At 39.1% G+C, this 24,306-nt stretch overlaps 4 protein-coding genes across 6 annotated transcripts in view; all 4 read left to right on the top strand.

Moving 5' to 3' along the window:
- The first annotated feature begins 1,178 nt into the window (after positions 1–1,178).
- On the top strand, positions 1,179–1,862 carry LOC108042705. The gene is made up of 2 exons (XM_017121102.1): positions 1,179–1,712; positions 1,767–1,862. Exons 1-2 carry the CDS (start codon positions 1,214–1,216, stop codon positions 1,817–1,819), a joined length of 552 nt encoding a protein of 183 aa, XP_016976591.1. The 5' UTR covers positions 1,179–1,213; the 3' UTR covers positions 1,820–1,862.
- Positions 1,863–8,999: 7,137 nt separating this feature from the next.
- LOC108042707 lies at positions 9,000–9,834 on the top strand. The gene is made up of 2 exons (XM_017121106.2): positions 9,000–9,100; positions 9,152–9,834. Exons 1-2 carry the CDS (start codon positions 9,053–9,055, stop codon positions 9,509–9,511), a joined length of 408 nt encoding a protein of 135 aa, XP_016976595.2. The 5' UTR covers positions 9,000–9,052; the 3' UTR covers positions 9,512–9,834.
- A 1,834-nt stretch (positions 9,835–11,668) lies between these two features.
- Positions 11,669–13,175, top strand: LOC108042706. Of its 2 annotated transcripts, XM_017121103.2 has the most exons (4): positions 11,669–11,773; positions 12,357–12,519; positions 12,782–13,039; positions 13,099–13,175. In XM_017121103.2, exons 2-4 carry the CDS (start codon positions 12,362–12,364, stop codon positions 13,121–13,123), a joined length of 441 nt encoding a protein of 146 aa, XP_016976592.1. In that variant the 5' UTR covers positions 11,669–11,773; positions 12,357–12,361; the 3' UTR covers positions 13,124–13,175. The 2 variants fall into 2 exon arrangements, with proteins under 2 accessions (XP_016976592.1, XP_016976593.1); XM_017121104.2 differs by lacking the exon at positions 11,669–11,773 and having other exon boundaries at positions 12,321–12,519.
- A 2,448-nt stretch (positions 13,176–15,623) lies between these two features.
- Positions 15,624–24,306, top strand: part of LOC108043213 — a 36,945-nt gene continuing 28,262 nt past the window's right edge. The window contains exons 1-2 of one of the 2 annotated variants that reach the window (XM_044460174.1): positions 15,624–15,850; positions 18,801–19,323. The gene's annotated coding sequence lies outside the window, so the exon portion shown is untranslated. Of the gene's footprint in view, positions 15,869–18,800; positions 19,324–24,306 lie in introns of both variants that reach the window. The other variant, XM_044460173.1, reaches the window with a different exon arrangement.

Below are 24,306 nucleotides of genomic sequence, written 5' to 3'. Positions count from 1 at the left end.
TCAGCAAAAACAAAACATGAATTGAATCATCAACATCCCGCTTACGTAAGGACACGCAATGCACTTGACGTGGCACGAACACCCTTACTCACATTTGCACTCCCACAACCCGCAAAATAAGGGATCCTGTGGAAAAAAGATGCTTAATCTCATCGTGTTTTGTCTCAGAGCTTTTGCCTCGGCAAAAATACCCGCAACATGGCACCGCATTCATCTGCCGAGATAAAAATGAAATAAATTCGAGTGTCGAGCAGATCCTTGTCGGCGTATGGAAGCGGGAGTGCTTAAGTATTTGTGCCAACACAGACGTAAAAAATCTGCTACTTATAAATTATGTTTATTTATTTATTATATTTTGAAGCAGCTGCGCTCAACTACGCACCGTTTTGTCCAAGCCGAAACGAAAGAAAAACTTGTCTCCGTTCTGGCTGTCAACGGTTGTCCCGGCACAACAATGCTCGATGCTTCATAAGTCTGAATGGGAGAGGTCCTTGCGTGAGGGGAGGGGAATCGCGGGAATGGGGAGCAGAAGCTCCCAGGAAGCGTTCAACAAATGCTGTTGACAGCGGACGCACTCCAAATCCAGGCAGCCCATTCACTTCCCAAAAAGAAAAAAAGGAAAATCGGGAGAAAAAACGAAGACGAGGGTAGTCCCAAATTGGCAAAGCTGACAAAATTGGTCAGCAGTCAAGGATGGGGACATTTGTTGCTAATAATGTTATCGATGTGGCAAATACACAAGGAACACAATTTACATAATGAGCGGCCTCCCTCAGGACAGCTCAAGTGGATCAGGATAAGTCCAGGACCAAGGAGTATCATGACGTGAGCCACTTAAATCTTATGTAATTGCGCCAGTGGCTTTTGAAGGATATGTCACCGAATTACGTAATGGTTGTTTGTTATGGAATAATCGGATAATTGATGCTAAGACCCTCATTTAAAGCTACCTTTAAATGTTAAATGTGTCCTGATTGTTTTATAAATGTTAATTTAAAGTGAGGATTCTTTATTGTATTATAGACAATAATTTGTTTAATATTCTTAATGAATTTTAATGTAGTTCTTGGATTCTACAATCAAATCTAAAAAAGACAATGATTTTTACATCTACTTTATCTGGTAACCGAACTGATTTAGTACGAGTAGCAACATAGTAGTTTTATGTTCAAATCATTTGTAATCAAAATTCTTAAAGTCCTTCCAATCGAAAATGTCAGGAGTTCAGCTAATTGTTACACCTTTAACCCTGAGTTTTCAGGCGCCTATTTTGCACACCCAAAAGCGGTTGATAGCACTGCTCAATCCCAGCGATAAAGTTATGATCTATCGTGTTCATATTAGCAATGATACGGATTATAGTGCGGATCCATCCACAGGCAGGGTAGAGCCATTTGATACCACCGAGGTGGCTTTAACTCTGACTCCAGTTAAGGAAACTTTACCCAATTGCTCCATAATTGTGAAGAGCATATCGGAAGACCTGAGCGATGTGGAAAAAGAAGAAAAATGGAATTCAATGGATGTCAAGATCGAACTAGATCCTACCAAAACCCCAAGATTAAGGATGCAGACTCATGATCTGGCTCAGATACTCGAGAAACACTACCAACCACTATGTACCAAATGTGCCCAAAAGCTGCCAAAGGGAACTTACTCTTGGTCAAAGCGCATAAAATATTTTCTGATGGTATTTGGTGTGGGTTTTGCTGGTAAGTTTTTTTATTAAAGCAATCGCTGATCCCATTAAAATGCCATATTTTCAGCCTATCTCAGCTATGAAGCGCTGCTCATCTTGAAGTCCGAGCCAGTTTTTTAAGTGCGAATTAATTGAATTATGAATTATGCAAGTAGAAATCCCAGCCCCAAGCGTATTTCACTCAGTCCCAAGTTACCCAAATCAATCATACGCGCCGTTGGCCTCATTAGGCAAACATTTAGCTCAGCCACTTTCTCTCCCTCTTCATTTGGCGAGCTTTCAAGTCTGCACTCAGAAATAATTATTAAATGGTAGAAAAGACAATCGCAATTTTTTACAATTTTATAGATTGCAATAAGTCATTTCAATATATAATAAAATACAAGCATTACAAGAAAGGTGTTTTTATTTGTGTGAGGATATAATACTTACTAAATTGTTCAATCATTTTTTTAACAAATTAACTAGGGTTATTATAGGGCTTAAATCAACTTGTACATTTCAACCTAAATCAACTAATCTGCCGCAAAGAGTTTCATTGGCAGACGTAAACTTAACACCCAACTTCCAACTCCCACCTGCTCAATTGCACACTTATAAACAAACATTTACAAACTTACCTGTATGGCAAATTTCTAGTCGTGGGCTTACAGTTATTTATAAAGCAATTATTGCCACAATTAATTAGTGATTGCATTTCGGGCGAAACGTTGGCAATTGTTGCTGTTGTCGGTGCAGGTTTAATTAGTTTACAAGGAGCGTTGGACTCGTGCTTTATGATGCTAATTATCATTTTGCGGCGGCCAAATTCAATTTCGCTTACCCGATCAAATAATGCGCAATGGCTTATTTCGATTCACCCTGAAGACCCAGATCAAGGTGCAATAAAAACCCTAAATCCGTGTTCAAATGCATATTCATATCTTGTAGGGAAAACTGTGAAATTCTTTGAATACTTATACGCTGGCGAGTTTACTCAACTGACATTTTGTCTGGAAACTGTCTGGTTTTTATAAGTACTTTTTTTTCATTTTTCACTCCGTTTCTGTGCAGATGCAACTGCGAAGAAATTCGAAATGGGTTAGTGTCACTTACATTGTCGCGTTGCGAATGCAGATGGAATGCGTTAGGAAACAGAACTCTTATTTATGTTAGGTCATATCTTTGCGAATCATTAAATACCCTTCATAGCTAAAAAGATTTTTTAAATTCATTTCAAGGATTTAAAAAAAAACGTTCTATTGATAAATTTAGTAAGATTGTGTAATGTGATTAATAACAAATGAACTCAGATAGTTTGAAATCGAAAACATATTATAAAAATCTTTTTTTTTTAAGTTAAAAATTTAAGACTTTGTTAAAGAGGATTTGAACATTTTGAACAGTTATTTAGAAGGAATGCCTAAAAGGTATATGAATGTGCTTTAGTTTAAATCACAGTTTTTTATAAATTATAATTGTTGGAATGACTGGAGCTAATTTAGAATAGCAATAATAGCAATGTGAGTTTCCAGAAGGTGTTGGAATACCCTAAAAATGAAATTCCCAACTGCAGAGCAAGAAATTCACCTAAGCTGCGGAAATAAGAAATGCGAGCAAAGAAATTCAATTTGCCCGGGACGAGTGTAATCCGGAATTTTGAGTCACGACAGAGTAGCAGTCAGTATCACTGTTCCCGTTCTTGTCGCAGTTGATTCCGTGTTTTTGGCCTGTTTTGCCTTTATCGGAATCACAATTTATGCGGCCACAAGGAAGTGAGTGGCCGGACCTTGGAATTGTATTGAAAAATGAATGAAATTAGAATGTCTGATGGCATTTTGAATTGGATTTCCTCTGTCCCTTTTATCGTTTGTACTTTTTGCGCTCGTTTCTGGCCAATTTCAGGCAAACACCGCAAGACAGGCCACAAAATGTTGTCCTGTTTCGGTGGCGCCCACACCCTTAACCCCCTACTGCCCCCTGGACAGACCCCGAGCCGTCGCTTTTGATTGCTGTTGCATGTCAAGATTTGTCAGGCAAATGAAAATATTTTGGGGGGTGCTTGGTCCTTCTTGGTTTGTTTTCTTTGGGCCCTTCGCTGCAATGTCATAAAACATTATTGACATTTCAATTGTAAAAGCATTTTGTGTGAGACATTTTTTAGAACTGCCATGGAGGAGGTTTTCCTATCTCTTTTAAATACTTTCTTTACGTTTTTCTCACAGGACTTTCAACCGCTTCCCGACGATTCATTAAAGTCCTTAATTTTCCTTGTTCTCCTTGCCGTTTGGTCACCTTTCGGCTCACGCATAAAACTTCCGGCAAACAAGGCCAGAAAAAGCGAAACAACAAATAAACAAAGTCAAGTTTTTTTTCATGCTCCTTTCGTCTCTTGGCTTACGAAAAGTTTTACGAGCTTATCCTGGCAAATAAAGGCAGGCGAGCGGCGAAGGACGAGATACAACATGACGAGACACATACAGGACATGGCCCAATGATGCCAAGCTGCAGTTGAGCGAAAGGAGAAAGGAAAGCACAGGTAAAAATATTTGGTTATTTCTTTAAAAAATATTCAAAGAGTGACAATACATCAAAAAATGTTCTATGCAATATTGTGTAATATTCAACATAAAATAAAGGACAAAGCTTACAATTAAAATAAAACTTAATTAAGAAAGTTACTTGTATATCTATTAAGAAAATTATTAAGTAAAATATAAAGTGCGATGTATATTTAAAAAATAGTTTTATTTACATCAACTTAATAATTGATTATACAAATTATGTGGACTTTTTTGATTAATTTCTCGCAGTGCAGCTGGTTGGGATTAAGACAAGCGTCTGCTATGATAGAAACTCAACCCGACATCTGCTTCGGGCTTTGGTTTGGACCTGTGTCGCCGATTTCTGCGCCACTTCAGAATTCACGGGGTCGCTCAGGTGAGCCGGAAAAAGTTATAAGGTGCCAAAGGCCGTAAAAGATGCAATCAAAATCAAACTGATTTGTCTCCGGGGAGCTATGCCAACTTTTATATTTACGACCGGGACCAAGACCAAACTCCGGCAACAGCAGAGTCGCGACGAGACGAAGATGGAATACACTCGGAGTTGATTAATGCACTGCCGGGATATATGAATATCTGAGCAGATTGGCTTGCGTTCATTAGGGACGGGTTTTTCGGTAAGAGTAGTAAAAAAGTTTTGAAAAATTAAGTAACAAAAAATTGTTGAACTTGTTTACAGATACAAAACTTCCCTTTTTCTTGCTGTAAAGCTCAAATTTTGGTACATCATTTTCATAAATTGAATATAAAAATTCTTGTAAGTTTCAGTCTGAGGCAAACTATTTATATATTTTCTAGATTAATTTTTTGAAAAACGATTAAAAAATTCCTGTTGTAATCATCCGTTCTATAAAGGTATCATACCCACCTTTGTGCCTATAAAAGCGGTTTTACCTATTTGGGTTTCTGCATTTAAATTGCACTGGCATTGAGGATGGAAAATGATTCTGGGAGACGGCCAGAAAAGATGTCCCGGCAGCTGGACGCTTTAATTAGACAGTCGCAGTTGTGTGAACTTCGGGCCAAAGTTGCCGGGGGAAATGTGAAGGAGGAAGTTGAAGCTGAAACTGAAACTGGAGCTGGAGCTGGATACTGAATCTGGAGCTTCCTCCCTGCAATGGCCGCCGGTCGCGAGTCATGAAATTTATGCGTTAAAATTGCATAATTTGGCCACGCACACACACACACACTCAGTCGCAGACGCGGAAAAACTTTGCACATAAATTCTGGAAGTCAAGGTAACGGCGAAAACTTTTTGACCGCCCCTTCGTTGGAGTCCCCGGGGTCCTATCAAATTAAACACTTTCTGATGCTGGGGCCCCTACTTATTGGAGGGCACACCCGCAGATGCACAGATACCAAGATACACGTGCTCAGATTGAAGTTGCACAATTCAAAGCACACACGATTCGATTTTAATTTCCTGTTTCGGTTTGTTCTCCCCCGAAAAACCCTTCGAATTGGAGTTCTCCGATCCCATGCAGTCGGTTGCCATTTCATTGCCTCTTTTGGAATTTGCAAATACGAGTTTCCATGGGTGGATAAACTTCGGTTATTTTTTTTTCCCTAGCCTGTTGTTATTTTTTGTCTGTGACATTCTAAGTGAATTTTTTGTGCCGAAACCCTAATAGTTTTTCAGTGCAAACTTTATTTAGTGCTCCTCGATGGATTGTCCGCCTGTTACCCCGCCCTCACCCATGAATTTTCACTCAATTTTTCGTTCGCCCATTTTTGACCATTTTTGCAATGAATTTCGTTTTTGGTTAGTCCGTCTGCCATCTCTTTCTGTATGTGTGTTTTGTCTGGCGGCGTTTTTATGAAGATAATAAGCTCAACGAGAGTCTGGCAAAATGTCCGCTGGCTTATATGCGACTACCACTCTGTGGCTAATGGGGCTGATGGCCTAGAACCCATTTGAGCTCTGTTGGTGGGGAAATCGGGGAAAAATTGAGGAGGAGCTCTGTTTTGCTGGTAGCTGCAATAATCGTTTATTGGCAGCAATGGATTTAAATTGTTATCGATTGCAGCTGCGAAACAATTATAAATGGCCAAGTGTTAAGTCCGGGGGTTCAGGGGCACCTAAGCTTATGCCAGGAAATGTGCAAGTATTGTATCGATAAATATACATTTTTGATAGTGTTTGTCTGGCCGGACATTTGTTTGCATTTCGAATGCAGCAATCAAGGCGACAGTCGATTCGTTTCTGCTTCGAAATTTAAATCAGCTTGCTTGCATTGTATATATATATAGAAGGCAATATTTTCAAGTATGTGAACTTTTCCTGACAGCGACACTTTATTAATAATAATAATAAGCAAAACTTATTAAATGTTGACATGAAAACTATAGACATTTTACTGGAATTGCCTTAAAGATAAACCTACTAAAACGATAACTTGTTGGTTTAAGAGATTCACTTTGCTGCACTCAACTTTTAAGACCTGACAATGGCATTTTCTACATTTAAAACGGCTTAGCCGTTTACACTGATTAATTTCAAGAAACTTTTTATTTTAAGCTGACTTTGCAGCACAATTGGCCAACTTGACTGTCCGACGGAGGATTTAAGTTCGCAAGGCGGCTGACGAGATGTTGCCAAAATGCAAAACAAATACAACAAACTAAAGCTGAGTGAAATCAAAGTAAAGGACTTTCGGCGAGGGAAAAGGAGCGTGGGCAAACAAATCCTGTCGCATAATTTTTGGCAAGAACGTGAAATTAATTATGCGCAAGAAGAAAGGCGGCAGGCGAATGAGCAGCAGCGGAAAAGGGCTAACAAAGGACCTCGAGTAACATCCTGGCCAAGTCGCGTCAGCTGCCAACAATTTTCCTGGCGCCCAACAGGAGCTGCCGGAGTGGGCAGCATTCGGTCTGAAGCATCCGAGGATTATGTTAAATTTAGCGGTGACGATGACACACAAGACACTTGGCAAAAGGTTCTCACACAATGGCCGCAATTATTGCGCGGAATTGGGAATGTCTGGTGGGAGGCGGTGAGCGAAAGGGGGCGGGGCAGCGGTACAGCAGAAGGGGGCCATTAATTGTGCAAAGTCAGTGCGACTGAAAAAGCCAAAGTGAGTGCCAAGTTAACAGACGCCACTTGCCAAAAAACACTTGGGCAAAATTTAATACAAATTTCTTATAAAAATGTTTTTTGACTTAAAATATTAATAGGGATTTTTGTTTTTTTCCTATAATTATATGAATAAGAATACATAAGTATATATAAGTATTTTGATGAAACTAGATTTCTCTTCTAAACATAAAATGAGTTTATTCAATTATTTTAAAAGCATTGTACTTAATTTCAAAGTAAGTTAATTTATTACCCATTTTGTTCCAGTTATTTCATTAAAATGAATTATGTTTATAATACTTACCTTAGCCTAAAGTACTGAACTATTTTTTTAAGTGAAGGACAGACAAAATGTAGTTGGAATAAAGGGACGATGCAAAAGAATAAAATGCCCTCAACGAGATTCTCCTCCTTTCCATTCTCTTTTGCTCCACCTCTCTATTTCGGTATGCCATAAATTTGATGCTATTTTTATTGTCATTTCCATGGCAAGGCAGAATGTTTGTTTAATTTTAAATGCCGACCGAAGGACCTCCCTGTCCTGTTGGGCTACCCCAACAATTAAATACAATTTCGAAAATCCCGAAAAGTGCGTCGTTGTCACAGCAAGAAAATAAAGAGCAGACCGGCATAAAACGAGGAAAAGAATAAATAAATCATGCACAATTCTCGAACGCTTTGCTTCTATTTATCAAGCTCAGCGGAATTCTTTGCGGAGGATAATTTGAAATTGGGGCGGAGAAGACCGGAAATATATATTTTCCATAAGCGCGTAGAAGTTTGGTTTATGGCCAGGAATAGATTGCCTTCGCTATGCATTTTCCGTTTTCGTTATAAAGACTGATGTTGGAAATCGCTTGCAAATAAAAAAACTCGGCTCCAAGCGAATTGAAATTAAAAAAATTATGATTAGAAAATGGTTATTGTTTCTAAATAAATATATAAGCCATTAATGCTTAGAAAAGAAGGTAGAAATCGCCATATTACATGTATGTACAAAAAGTATATGAAATAATCTAAATAAAAATAGGAGACTTCAAAATAGTTTTTAAAATAATCGTATTCAATTAAAATATTAGATCATATCTAAAAGAGAACTACATTTAATCACTTAATTTTTCGCGATTTCCTTCGGAAAAAACCATCACATTAGTGAAAAGCAATGAAAACTCTTTGTCGGGAGCGGGAAAGACAACATTTCCTTTTGCGGCTGGCCAAATATTTGCATTAAATTTGGCCAAGTGGCAACGTTTATTCTGCTATTATACATTTTTTCTGTTCTGCCGCTTTACTTGCTTTCAATTGCGTTTTTTCTACCCCTTTTTTTTGTGCCACGGCACTTGATTTTCTCATTCTCTATTTCCTCTTCATTTTTCTTCGCTCTGCGAGTGTGTGTGTGGGGGGATTTTTTAGTTGTACAACAATTTCTTTGTTTGCTCTGTGCTTTCGTGGCGAGTTAATTTTGCATTTCCGCTCATTTAACTGCATTTCCACCGCTTTCCATCCCTATCCACCCCGTTGCCATGGGCCGGCTCAAAGTGCCGTGAAGTTGTTTTGGCCGCAGGAAGTTCATTTGGAGAACAGGCAACAGAAGCGAAAGTCATATGAATTTCCAGAGAAGAACAGGCTATGAAGTGCCTCTCGGAAGAAGCAAAAAGATTTCGACTTTAGTTTATAGCACTCAACCACAGGAACAGTCAGAGAAGCATAAATAAATATATTTTACATGCCAAAATGGAGCAAGTGGCCAGAAAACGTAGAACTCCGTTTACACAGGAAAATGTGGGTATTACAAAGAATTTATCCACCAAAAACTAATCGTAACTTCCATAGAAACCTGTGAATAAAAGGGCCTGCACCTTGTCAACAAAACCACCTCCATTAACACTAGTTCAAACCGTTAAAAAACCACTCAATAAGTTTTCTACCGATCTTTCGAATCTTCCGCCAGTTCCCTCAGTCGATGCTTTTGAACGAGGATATCAAGTAGAATCTATTTTGGATATGGTACAAAATACTCGCAAGGAGCAGTTTCTATTCATCAAATTTAAGAATCTCTGTGAACCCGAACTGGTACCTTTGGAACTGGCCGTGGAACGTGTCCCTCACCTACTGTCCAGTTTTTACCAGGAATACGTCCAGGCCTGGCAAAAACTGAAAAAGCAGAAGATGGATATTTCCCCACAAATTTAAGGAAGAAATTTCCCACTTTAAATTGGAAGCGTGCGAGTTGGGAAGCTGCCACGCTTTTATGCCGCATCCTTTTGTGCAGTCTCGCGTCGAGTTTTAAATAATTTTATGCCTATTTGCCTCGTGCAGCTCGCAAAATTTCACACCTCAGCCATCAAAAGTTGGGAAGGACGTGCGTGCCTGAAGTTTCTGCCACACGCAAATAAAGGATACCGAAAGGATACAGAAACGGCTTTAACATGGGTGTTTCAAATAGGGCCGTTGCGAAAATGGTTATGGTTATTAGTAATAAAAAATAAATCTACTGTGGTATCCTTTAAAAATAATCCAAAATTGTTAGAGACTACAAATTAAGATATAGATTTCTTGATGGAATAATTTCACATACTTGTCTTCTCAACCCTCTGTTCATCTATTTGTGACTATTTTCATAACTTCAGACAGAAAAGAAGGTTTAAGGATAAAACATGTCGTAATTAAAATTCTTAATTTATTTAATTTTAGTCCAAAATTCCCCTTTGTACACGCCACTGCCTAACCTCATAAAAATTATATGTCAAGCGCAAAATCTCGGGCAAAGCGAGTTGGCGAGAAAAATTGCTTAAAGATGCAAGATACAAAAAAGCTCGGTGAATATTTCGGGGAGATGAGAGAAAACTGTTTCCATCTGCGTGTGCTAAAGTGGGATGTGAATGTGGAATGAATGTGCAGTGCAAGTCGATGGAAGTGCGAACGTGAATTTGAAATGATGTGCATGCGAGGAATTCGATTATTTAATATGAGAATTTGATTCAGCATCTCCCGAGTCCCAAGTCTTTGGCACCAGGTGCACTTCCCCTTTCCCTAAGACTTTACGACGGCCGACCATCTGTGCATCTGGATCTGCATTTTTATGGGTGTGCGGGTGAGCAGTATATTTGCTTAACTTATGTGTGTCGGATTCCGTTCATTGCACACCGCACCACTTTCACTGCCCCTTTCACCAAAGTTACTCAGCTTGGCCTTTGCCTTTCGCCGCCCCTGCTGCAGCCAGCTGTTGACTTTTATTGTGGCTTGACATTAATTTGTTAAGTGCGCCACGGCTGCCTGCCCACGATGCTGATGCGGCCACGCCCCCAGAAAACCTTGTAAAAGTCAACTGGGGACGGGCAAAACTTTGAGGTGAGAAACTTGCCTGTCGCCAACATCTTTCCACTGAGATATAATTTTATAAAATTAGAAAACAGCAGACAAGCTCTGGTGGAAAGTAAAGTTTCCTGAACTGGATGTACCTATAAATATTAGTACTAATTGCGTTGTTCACAGAGATCGTAAATATATTGGGATCAGGAAAATAAGTCCTAGTTATTATTTTTAGTTTAACAATATAAAAAACAAAAAAAAAAATATAAAAATTGATTTACTGAAAGCTTGTGTTTATTAAGACCTGTGATTAAGTCAAACGTTTTTTTTTTGTTTTGATGGAGTTATTAGTTTGCCTTGCCGAATGAAAAATCTGAGTATTAAACCCATATTAAAAGAAAAGCTGAAAAAAAGTATTATAAATTCCCATTTTCTTTTTAATGCTTAATGTTCAATATTTTGCTCTGTGTCGCCGTTCCCCTGTCTTCAAGGTTACGGGTCGTTTTTTAATTGGCGGCAGCATCGAAATCGGAGCTGGTCTGGTGGTCAGGAGCGGTGGCGTCGTTGATTTTAATTATGCCCAATGCACTGTGAAAATGCTTAAAAATGCAAATTATGCACCGCAAATGCAGTGCATGCAAAATGCTACCCCATAATTTATGAGCCACATGAAGACCACTGCCACCCCGATTGCCATGCGTTCATTTTCTGCATCACTTCCGTTTCCGCCAATCCCCCTCGAAGGCCATCGCATTATGTTGTTCAACATTCGGTTTTGGTGTCATCGACGACCCGATGTCGACTGTTGATACAAGTCGCCTGATATGCGTAGGCACGCCTAGAGATACACTCACGGGCAAGTTATTAATATCCGATAGTGACAAATGCAGTTCTGATGTCTCTAATACTTTTATGCCAAATAAACTCAAATATAACCTCTTATTATATAAGAGTTTTAATCTAATTTTCTTGATTTTAATGATATCTAGGAGGTTTTCATGCAACATTCAAAATCGATTACTTATTTGAAAAAATTGAAAAGGGTGCGTAAAGATATTGATATTCTTAACGTAACACTTAGTTTCTAATAACCTTTATGAAAAGAGCTACCTACTTCCAAGAAAAAAATATATTTTCTAAAAAGTGAGTCACGCAGCCATAATACACCAGTCACACCCCCACCCACACATGCACTCATACACACATGCACGGACACTCGCAGTCGGATGCACACAATATTTGTTTAATTAGCCCGTATTAATGTCGTTGCAAGAGCAAACAGAGGTGGCAGCTCATTATGAGAGACGCCAAAGAGCCAATCGGCCATTGTTATTGGCCATTGTAGTCGGGTTGGCCACTAAACACACCGAAGTTTTCCCCCGAAACGTCCCCTCACTTTGGCTACTGTGCATTTCCACCGCTGACCCACTATTCGATTTTCATTTTCATCGCCTATTGATTCAGAAACCATTTGCCTCCGCCCACAATAAATCCGCTTGTGAATTCAATTGTGGCGTTTATAATATTGTGCAACGACTGCGAGCAACTCTCTGGCTGTTTAATGATGTGATTTCTGTTTTTGTGCGCTGTGGATTATGGCGAGCTCAAAGGTTGAAGGGAATTCACTCTGAGAAACCTTTCAGATCGTCTAGTACACTTTCGTTCCGAGTGCCCGTTCCGAGTGCCCGTTCACATCGCTAACTCACCTCCCCAAACACAATCCCAGTCGAAATGGCCTGCAAAAAGAAGACCAAGCTGTGGGAATCAATGACCAAGGATGAATTGAAGACCACCACACAGGCAATGCTCGAGGAGGGCGCCAAGGGGTTAAGGACGATTTCTACGCAGGAGAAAAAGCTGGTCAACTTTCAGTCGTTCAACATGGATGAGTGAGTGGATGATTATCCTGTTTAGGGATGCTTTTTCAAAGCACAGAGTACAGATTGCAAATATTTTTAAAATTCACTAGTTTTCATATTATCAAAATACAGAATTTTAAAAATTCTTAAAATCCTTTAAAGTGGCTCTTATTGTTTATTTTTAAATTAATCTATAGTTAGTCAACTATTTTTAGCTTATTTTAAATTACCGCAAAATAAATATTTTTTTCCTAAAATATTTGACTACTAAATTAAGTAAAATTTTCATCAGTCCCCGCTATGGAACAGTCGATATCGAGGACAATTTGGAACCCCCAATGTTGTCGAGCTACACACGACAATATTCTCAACCATATCCAAATCGCTGTAAGCCACTCACTCCGAAAACCGAAACACCCGATCCGGTATTCAATCGCAAGCCCAAAAACGATTTTGAGTTCACCACTGGCCTGGATTTTAAGTTTCTTGATGATCACATGCACAATCTGTCTGAAACTCGCAAAAAAGTCAACTTCTTTAGGCAATTGAGGTGAGAGCTGTAATCAGAAATAACTAACCTTAACTAAACTTTTAGTTTTTGTTCCACAGAAATCAATCATTCCTTCTGTATTAACATGCTATATTTCCAGTTACAATGTCGAAATAAAAAGTCTTGATTAATGTGATTAAGCTTTATATCCGTCTATGGGGTAACAATTTGTAACAATTTGACCCCTTCGTCGCCGGAGTCACGCTACGTGGCTTTTATATTAAATGCTTTCAATTGTGCCATGATTATAAATTACCCCTCATTTTGTTCCGAGAAAATGTGTCAATTGCACTATCCGGTGCCCCTTCGTTTTCAATAGAAATCAATTAATTTTGCATAAATAAACTTGATTGTCAGCGTGGTCAGGGGGGAGTCATGTGCTTGACTATTATTAGGTTAAAGCTGGTGTACTTTTCTTGGAAAAAATAGCAAACAAATTGCAATTAATAATGCAGAAAGCAGCGAGCCAAGTCCGATACTTCGCCCCGGGCCCAGGCATTGCTGCCAATTTGCATAAATGCTAGAAGACCCGGTGCGCTCGGTGCCCAGTGGCCAGTGGCCAGTTGGTGAGGGGTGGTGTCAAACTAATGGCAGACTATGACAGCGATCTGATTTATTATGCACGGTAATTAGTTTGGCCTCCTTAGCGTCCAAATGGAAGCCAATAAACCAGGCTGACATGCCGCTGCATTGATTTTGCCACGAGGAAAGCGAGCAAAAGCGATGGATTTCCTTCGGCGCCGCTGGCATCGCGATGGGATGGAGTGGCCAAAACAACGCTCTCCGGCTGACAGGAGCATGAATGTCGGAATGAATGTTCCGAGGCGACAGCCAACGGAGAAAGGAGCTGAAGTGGCTGTGGCCTGGTCATTGTGACTGCACAAAACATGGCTTAGACACGTTGTCCTAGCGCTGCAGCTCTTCATCAGGAACCTAGCGAAATGGAGAAATTGAGGGGGAAATTGTGACTGGTCACGGCAGGCAAGCTGTTGAATCTTCACTACAGAATCATCAGATTTGTTTTTTAATTGCGTTTTCAACTTTATCTCATCTAAAATGTCTCTTTACGCATTTTTATTTTTTATTTGTGATTTAGACATTTGAGGTTATCTGAACTCGATTTAAGTAAACTTACGAGAAAATATTAAATCATTTTTTGTTGTACTAAAGTTTTACTTTGAATAAAATAAAGACACAGAGAGACTAACAGCTTATTTAACTGCTTTTATTGGTAACTATCTTATTTAGTCAACTAAAATAATACCAATTCAGAATAATTCAGGACATTTGTGTTTCTTCTCTACAACAGGCTAAAACTTATTGTCAAGTAGGATAACAGCTTGTAATGTTTCCAACGTCTCTTCTTGTGGCAATTCCCCTTCCCTAGTTAAAGTTATTGTATATCTTATATAATTGCATACTAATTAAATACATTTATACATACCAGCTTAACATGCCGAGAAGGGTTCGCGTTGTCTGCCAATGTGGTATTCTACAGTCCTGGTCGTAGCTTTACCAGTATAATTAAAATGGGAACGACACAATTTTTCTCTTGAACTTTCTGTCAATTAGCACACATTTTGATTGTCATCGTAGAGCAAACGATATTTTTTCCAATGGCTGTGGACTAGTTTAAATCGATATTATGTTTACTTATTCAACACTTTATACTTTGGGTAAGGACTCGTTGACACTCCTAATAGAAAATAAATGTTATCGATTCAAGTATTACAAACTGAAATGTACATTTTTTAAAAATTTGTTTTGATTTTTTGTTATTTAAACCACACCACAATCTTTGAATTCTTTTCCATTCAATATAATAATTTATAAAATATAAGCCAACAAATTAAAAAGGAAATACATAAATGATTCTTTAATGATTTGCCCATTTTATAAAAGACAAAAAATTTATAATTAGGTAAACCAATTTTTTAATAAAAGTTGTTTTTCAAGCTTAGTCTAAAATATGTTTAATTACCCATAACACAAACCCTAATTAAATATATAAGAAATAACCATTAATGCGGCAGCAAAAGGGTCCCGTAACTTGACTGATAACTTGGAGGAGAGTAGAGTGACTTTCCGAAAATCACCCCGCACTCTGGTTAAAAATCGGGACCCCTCACTGGCAAGTGACTTGGTCTTATCATCGGTTTTGCGGCAAACAAAAACCAGCTTGGCGACGTTGTTTGCTCGACATTTTGGCACATTCCTGCCAGACGCCTGCTCACATTCGTCAGGCCGAAGGACGAGACAGCCGGCAAGGATGTGGCATGGGGGCAGCAGTCTGGAGGCCGATAAGAGCTGTCCCCCATACCATGCACCACTGATAAGAGCCGACACTCACCACACGGCACATGGGTTCTTTCACCAACGCGAGTTGGTGGCAGAAACTCACCACACACCAACGAAAGCCGGCTCTCTCCTGTGCGGCTGCGTTGCCCTCTCTCGGGTCGTCCTTCGGGTCTGATAAGACCCAGCTTCGGGCGATGGCCGAGTCCCAGTTCGGGTCACCTGCTGGCGGAACTCGTAGCCCTAAGTCAGTTCACTCGGGAGCGCGGCGGAGTTCGTTTAGCGGCGGGCCAACGGTGCGGATACTTGACTTGGGCCGGAGCTGCCAACTGAATGTGTGAGGTGCCAGTGACGAGGACGACGACGAGTGCGAATCTCGGCAATCGGGCGGTGATATCCATCAGGCAAGCGGTCCCATCGAAAGATCAAAAGTTCGAAACACCCAAAAGTGTCAAGTGAAGGCGGCTTAAACATAATAAATGAAACAAAAAAAAACAAGGAAAAAATCCAGAGCTCGTGTGTGCGCATGCATGTGTAATTATTTTTTGGCATTTAAATTGGCCGACACCGGGGCTTTAAATCAATTTGTCAAATTTGCATTTTTCTGGTGGGCGCAAGAAAAAAAGGGAAGCCCGAGCAAAGGCAATTTCATTTACAAACGAGGACGGAAGCTAACTTCGGCAAGCCGAAGTTTTAATACCCTTGCAGACTTTGCCGAAATTGCTAAAACTGAAAAAGTAGCCAAAGGAATAAGGTATACATAAATAAACTAGATTTTCATCGTTTAATGTCAATTGCTTTTATACTGCAAAAATGTCATATAAAAATAAAAAAAAGGGATACTTTCGCAGCCTTTAACTATTTTTCCTACGGAAGCTATAAGAAATAGACGTCCGATCGGCAAGCGCTTTTACCCTAATCAAGATATGCGTAAATAAATAAGACTTGGAAAAATTTATGTCAGTAGCTTACACACTACGCGAAAAATTCAGAAAATCATCAAATTTGGACCGATTTCACCCTGTTGTTCCTATGGGAGCTGTAGGATATAGACGTCCGATCGTCACGTGCTTTTATCATAATCAAGGTATGCATAAAAAAATACGATTTGGAAAGATTCATGTCAATTGCTTATATACTGTGCGAAATATCCTAAAAATCATTAAATTTTAACCGATTTCACCCTATTGTTCCTATGGGAGCTATAGGATATAGACGTCCGATCGCCAAGCGCTTTTACCCTGATCAAGGTATGCATAAAAAAATAAGATTTGGAAAGATTTATGTTAATAGCTTTTACACTGCACAAAATATCTTCCATTCTTGAAAGTTATATCCGATTGTTCCTATGGGAGCTATAGGATATAGACGTCCGATCAGCACGCGCTTTCACCTTGATGAAGGAATGTATAAAAAAATACGATTTGAAAAAATTTATAGCAATAGCTTTTACACAGCGCGAAATATTCTGAAAAACATAAAATTTGGACCGATTTTACCCTATTTTTCCTATGGGAGCTATAGGATATAGACGTCCGATTGCCACGCGCTTTTACCCTGATCAAGGTATGCATAAAAAAATACGATTTGGAAAAATTCATGTCAATAGCTTTTACACTGCGCGAAATATCATCAATCTTTGCTAGATATATCCGATTGTTCCTATGGGAGCTATAGGATATAGACGTCCGATCGGGGCGATTTTCAAACTTGATCTGCGTACACATGTTTTAGGACGCGTGTGAAAGTTTCAGATCGCTAGCTTTTAAACTGAGCTCACAAACGGTATTGAAACAGACGGACAGACGGACAGACGGACAGACGGACAGACGGACAGACGGACAGACGGACATGGCTATATCGACTCCCCTATTGATCCTGATCAAGAATATATATACTTTATGGGGTCGGAAACGTCTCCTTCACTGCGTTACAAACTTCTGACCAAAATTATAATACCCTCTGCAAGGGTATAATTACAAATTGATGTGGCGTCAGTGGAAGGGCCCGAAATACAGCAGCAATCAGGGGTCGTCAAAGGGGATGGAGGATAACAGAGGAAGCCTGCCAAATGTCCTTACAGCGGCTCCTTTATTCTGTTTTTAAAATCGTTTCTCTGATAGGCAGCAACGTGTTCGGTTCGGCGGATTATGTGGATTATGGGGGTCGCCTTAAGGATTAGTTCCTTGGAGATGTTCGGGCTATCAATCGGTGGCGTGTTCTTGTCAAGGCAGCTTTTAAATTAGGCAGGAAGCTTCGAGTTTTTAGGGCGTTTTTTTAATTCTTAACAAGTGGATCCAATATATAGTTCATGTATAACATGACTTTGGTGCTCTTTTAGTGTTTTTCATGATCTATTCCCATCATATTTTTAGGGAACTTGAAAGTTCTCTTAGAACTATGATAAAGGTTGCCTTTTTGGGTTTTCAAAATTATGTACAAATATATTTGTTTTGTCCTCCGAAAATAACCTTAACCAAATTCAGAAAATGTATAAGGATCATTTGTGTTTAATCAGTTTAAGCTTTCTTAAATATAATTTACTTAATACTAGAATATTTTATTTGGTGTTCCTCACAATAATAACATTTTATTAGGGCGCTCATTAAAAGTTCTGCTGTTATTAATTTCTCCTTCTTTCTTTCCTTCCTTATCTTAACATTAATGTAACTTCTTTAACTCCTTTACTATCCTGAGTAATTTAATGTTTTGTACACCAACTGGACGACATTAAAAATTTCGTAACTGATTTAAATACTTTTCTTCTGCATATTTTTACCCATTTTCTGTGTTTTGCTTAATGTGGTGCAAAGAAATCTCGCATTTACACGCAGAGAATGGGAAAATGGAAAATTGGGGAAAGCAGAGAGGCAGCAAAGAGTAATAATAATAATAATAAGAACAAAATAAAAGGAATGAGCCGAAGAAAAATGTCTGAAACGTGCCTCGTATGCAAATATTTGCAAAACGCTGATTAATAAGTGGAAGAAAAGACAGGCGACAAAAGTGGACGGGGACAATGGGTTAGGTCAAAAAGAAGAAACTCAGAGTATGCCGAGGTGTCAAAGTATCCGGGAGCAAGATTTTCTTTTGTTTCACTCTTAGAACCTCTTTTAGAATCTTTGATGCAGCTACTTTTTTCATAAATTAAAGAATCATTTCTCCCTCATTTATAACAATAACAGAAGTCTGTCGACGACCTCGACAGTCCTAAAAAAACTCATGTGCTCTCGCCCTCAAATGGGAAAAATGAAATAAATTTCATTGCATAATTCATGGGCCGCAGGGGAGCTGGGGAGTTGGGGGCAAGACAGCCGCTTGCCATTTTGTATGGTCATAAATCTTTTGGCATATGGGCTGCCATTTCCCATCATCATCAGCAGCGGAAAGGAAATGTGAAATCCGAAAAAAGCACACACGAAAATATTTTAAAAATTAAATTTTTATTGTTCTCCCTTATCGTTAGCCAAATACCCATAAACAATTCATCAGAAAGCGAGCAAACAAATAAACAACAAACAACAGATATTGTTTACAATGGCCTAAAAGGGCAGGAGACAACCAAATAAAATAGTTTTCAAATTCATTCCATGACAAGTGGCTAAAACAATAAGCACAAAACGTTTTAAAACTCTTTCTCTCTCGAAACACAAACAATGAACGGAAACAGCAGCAATATCAACGGCGGCAACAGCAGCAACATCATGTGCAACAGCAACTGCACGGCAGCAATATCAGCATCGTCAGCAGCAGCAGGTCCAGTCACTCGGTCATCAACGGTAACAACAACGCTGGCAACAACTATGTTCTATGGCTAATACAAAATCTACAAACAACAAATCGCCAACAACAACTAAGCCAAAAGTTCGCCAAAGCATTTGATGCTAAAACAACAACAAGGAAAACAACAGCAGCAGCCACATCAACATTGGCAACACTTTTACGAGTTGCCAACTACCTTGTACAACGAATTTTTATTATTGCACAAGGTAAGCCCCGGCATTTCTTTTTTTTATATTTTATTTAGAGTTTACTGTAGGTGCGGCAAATTGATGTCCTTGGTCACCTTTAGCTGGCAAATCGAGCAGCAAAATTTAATGGAAGCTGTTCCATTTTTCAGGGGCTGCCAGAACCTGACCTATCGCAATTTCAGTTTTGTTGAGAGTGCAAAGAAAGTTTTTCGTTTTGGCAAACAAGTTAGCTAAAGGAATTGTGCAGAAGGGATTACCTTTGACTAAAGTGATAAAAAAAAGTGTGATGACTTAACTTGAAAATCCTAAAAGAGGAATTTTTAACTGGATATCCAACATATATTTCATTTATTTAATTAGGAAACTCTACTCTAAGTTACGCAGTGCTTGAACATCGAGTTTTAAGCTAGTTCAGGGATATTTTTAATCTTAAAAATATTTGAGCAATTCATGGATTATTACCAAGGCAGTATGCCTTTAATTTAAGATGCACATTTCCTAAGACAAGATTATTATTAATTATTAATTAATTTAATAACTTCTAAGCTATTTGTTTAAAAATATCTTTTTTATAAATTGTATACCTGGTGATTTTCTTAAGTATTTATTAAGTTGTGATTCTCTTTCTGAGCGTCAACACTATTATTTTGAAGACAACTGTGTATCCAATACACATATTTCGTCGATTTTCATCACTCAGCATTTGAGCTGAATAAAATATGTTATGCATTAGAAATAAGACCAATAGTAAATATTCATATCAAAGGATACTTTTTAATTGAAACCCAATTAAAGCTGTGAATATGACATGAGAATGATTTTGTTTTGTTTTTAAAGCATTGATACTAAATTTCATGGTTTAGAACTACTTTAAGGCAGAAAGCGATAAATAATAATAGAAGTCCTTGACCAAAAACCAAAAACCAGGCCATCCCTGACTTGTCGACCCTCTTATTATGTATATGCCAAAACTAGTGGCCAAAGAAAGTGCTTTCACCGCAGAATATTGGCCAGGCAATTCACTCGCTCGCAGCTCAATTAGCTCCCTCATCCGGCAGTCTGTGGCTGGGATCCGGGGAAATCCCGTAATTAAATGCAAGCCACATGCTTGGCTGACTAACCCACATCCTGCAGCAGCAGGACCACCACATTCACCACCACATTCCACTCGAACTCAAGCACTTGTCCGACATACATCATCTCGCAGGCGGCGAAAAATCGAGAAGAAAATGCTGACAGGCGAGCGAGTGGAAAAAGTTGTTCAAGTTACTACTACTGAAAATGCTTCTCAGCTGCCGCATGGAAATCCCTTTTTAATTTTTCATGGCTGCCTCGCTCAAAGTCAAAGCAAACACGAGACTGAACTAAAAGTCGTAGGGTGGGCTATGAAATGCATATGCATACTGTAAGTCATACTTAACCCATCGCAAACACATTTCCCGGCACTCAACTTGGATTTTTGACTTTGTTCATCTTTCATCTCGTGTCCAAAATTCAAAATTCCCATACGCCAAGCGTGAAAAATTGCTCGAGATGGGCAAAAGCATCCTTCTTCGCCTTCTCCGCTGACCTGCAAGCCGATCAAATATTAGCATAGTAAATGGTTTTTATTATTAACTGTGTAAACCTCCATCTCAGAGGCTCCATCTTCGCAGCTGTCTTCTGTTTTTCGCTGGTGTCCAATTTTCATAAAAACGCCGTAACAAAGTTGTTAAAATATTTGCCCAACTCTCTCTAAGTGGGCTGCTTAGTCTGTGTTGGTTGGTCAGTGAGGGCCCACGCGGCGTATGCGTTATACACAGGAATCAATTAAATCATCTGCATGCTTTTAATTAAAATTCTCGTTGAGTTACATAATTGAGTCAGCCCATTTTTTGGAATGTCCTTCGGGTATATTCGGTTCAGGAACAACAATGAAAGTTGACACATGAATACAGAAAAGTCTTTTATTTTATCGTTAACGATCTAAAAATATGTTTGAAAATATGGGTAAAAATCCTTAACAAATCCTGCCCAATTAATTTGCAAATATTTTTCGCAATATAATGATGCAGCAAATACGACCAATTAAACATTCATTTAATTTCTAAAATTTGATTTATTTTTTTCAAGAGAATATTTGTCACTTAAAAAGTCTTTTCATTTTCTTTGAGGAGTTTTATAGATTAAGTTTTAGTTTAATTTTATATTAAAATAAATCAAATTGACATGAATTTAAAAATTCCTTTTTTGGTAATGAAATGAATGGTGGGTAGCAAAAAGTCGTTAACTTATTTTTTAAGCCATCAAAGTTAACACTCCTTTGCCCACTTTTATGCCATACCCTTTGTGGCCAGCCGCTTTCCTCTTTTTCCCTTTCGTACAACACTCACGTAAATAAAGCGCGAAATTTAAAGCTTGAATCTCATTAAAATGGTTTTATTGCCAAGGCAAATGGCGTCGGAAAATGTGGTGAAATGGTGAAGGGGGCCGATGCGAGATCCTTCCATTTCGTTACACATTTATTTTTCACCCATCCATAGTTTTATTCCAATGGAGTCGACGCTGCGGGTGTCAATTTCATTGCACGCTGCTCACTTTGAAGTTGGCCAGAAGGGTAGAAGCATGGGAAAGGGGTAGGAAAATCGGGGGAGATACAGTTGCCTTAACACAATTGAAATCGATAGGAGAAGAGTGAAAAACTACGGGGTGGGTTGGAAAAACCGCTCAAACTCAATTTGGAGCCGTCCATATATTTTCCCTCGTCCTCCATCGGTTATCCATTTTCCGCAGGGGGTAGGGGCAACCAATAATTTTCATTCCAACTTGGCATTTTTTGGCGGCTGCCAGACGCAGCACAAGCAGATGACTTCTCGGTTGCTTTTGGGAGGGGATTCTCCAAAGGCTTTCCACCAGCCTGCGAGTGAAAAAACCGTTTAAGTGGAAAATTACACTAAAATAGACACAAAATGCTATTTGTGGGTGCCTGGCGTTGGCCAGCAGGGGGCTTTTATTTCTGCCAAGGAAAGCTGCGGGGAAAGTGCGGAAAATGGGCAAGGGAAATTCCGACCTGTTCCTGACGTCATGTGTTGGCCTTTGCCAGTCAGTGCAGTTGGGTTGAGTGCTTTCTGTTAAGTGGAGTGGAATCCATGGCTCCATTCGAGCCAGTCAATAAAGACATTTCTGTCCTCATGAAGTTGGAACATTTTGGGAGAACTCGAATATTTAATAATAATAATTTTACCTAATAGAATATATCTTGTCCAATTAATATATAATAATAATACATTATTTACCGATAAATAGGGATATGATAGGAAAAAAAAAATTAAAGTGAAGAAAAATTAATCTTTTGTCTTAATCAAATCGTTTGTTAGTTTTCATAATATTATTTTAGGCGATAAGAAATTCTTTAAGAAGAAAATTGTTAATATAAAATATTTTAAAATTATTTGAAGCATAAAATATTTTAGAAAAACTTATTGTTACTAAAAAATATTCAAAAACTGCACAGATATACAATATTCCTAGTTCGATACTAATATAGAAGTATAAACTTTTACGGAACTGTTTCTCTTCTTCAAATATAGCTAATATGTTCTGATGTGACATAGTTAACCTCCTTATTTCATTTCGATCCGTATTGGATACATTTGATCAGCATTCTGTTGTCAGCTCTTCGACAAATATTTTTTCTCGACATGCCGTTTCTCACATATACTGGCAACATGAGATGGAAAGAGCCCATTAAAGCATCATTCAGTCAGTGACAGCCTCGTTTCGTTTCTTCGATTTTCCCGCTTGACAGTTCATTTTGCAGTGAGTGACGTCAACGGAAAAAATTGGCAGAAATGAAGAAAATCCGAAATGCAAATTTTAAAGGGCAAAGAAACCTGTCAGTTGGCCCATGAAAAATGCAGCCGACCCGAAATAGTTAAAGAAAAAGTGGGATGCGATGAGGCATTTAATTGTTTTGGGAGTAGCGATGTAGAATAAAAGCTAAAGTAAAGTGCAATTTTAATGTTGACACTTGTCTGCAGTGGAAAAAAGGAAGACAAAATGCAGCTGCAACAATCAAAAGTAAATACAAATAACAAGTTTTGTGAGGCAGCCACTTATGCATGTCGCATGTCCCATGTCCCAGACAAGATGCGACACTGAAAGAGACAGCAACTGTCGGGGAGAAAGAGACGGCAGCCTCGGCTCAGGATAACAAAGCAGACAGACCGTGACTGCACATAAGTTGAGAGGCGAAGGAGCAGGCTCATCATCATCCTCATCATCTGCAGCCGGGCAAAACAAATCCTTATGCCACTACATATCCTTGTGCGCTTGTCTATGCCCTGGCTTATGACCCCTCATTCGTCCTCCATCCTTCGTCCTTTTTCCTGGCAAAGGGACAATGCGATTCTTCTGCACTTTTTCCTCTGCTCGCTCGTTTGTAAGTAAAATCCTTTTTGGCTCAGCATTTGTATGCCCATCATAAAAAGGACAACAGGAGAATGTCCTCCCCTCTGATCCCTCCGCTCTGAGTAGTTATTTAGGTAAATATGAATACGTGCATGTCTCTGCGAAATGCAAAATAAACCCGAAATGCACTTCCGCCTTAATGCGTTGTGTTTTGGACAGGGGACAAGCCGAAATGGATATTAGTTTGGCTGATCTCGGGAAGCCCTGGTAATGCCAATCCCCCGTAATTGCGTGCCGGCTACGACGACCCCATAAACCCGGATCCACAATCCAGGGGAAAGGGGGGAATGTGAAAAATTGCTGCAAGTTGGCAGCTTTTACGGCACGTACCGACTGCTGCTCCCAATTTCCGCCAGAAATATAACACCAGCAGAAGTTCGGCTGGAAATGCAAAGTCCGGGGCCATGCAATATGAATGGCACTCAGCATACGGAAATGATTTCGCAAAGCTGTGGGAATTGGATTCCAAATGGATGCTCAGTGGGCTTTCGATGTCAGGCGTAACTGTTTAATTAGTTATTCTTGGTAATAATTGCTTTGCAATTGCTGATT

This window comes from Drosophila rhopaloa, unplaced genomic scaffold, assembly GCF_018152115.1.
Source record: "Drosophila rhopaloa isolate 14029-0021.01 unplaced genomic scaffold, ASM1815211v1 contig_2, whole genome shotgun sequence".
Lineage (NCBI taxonomy): Eukaryota > Metazoa > Arthropoda > Insecta > Diptera > Drosophilidae > Drosophila > Drosophila rhopaloa.
Note: the sequence above shows the minus strand (reverse complement) of the source record. Positions and strands in the feature narration are given on the sequence as shown.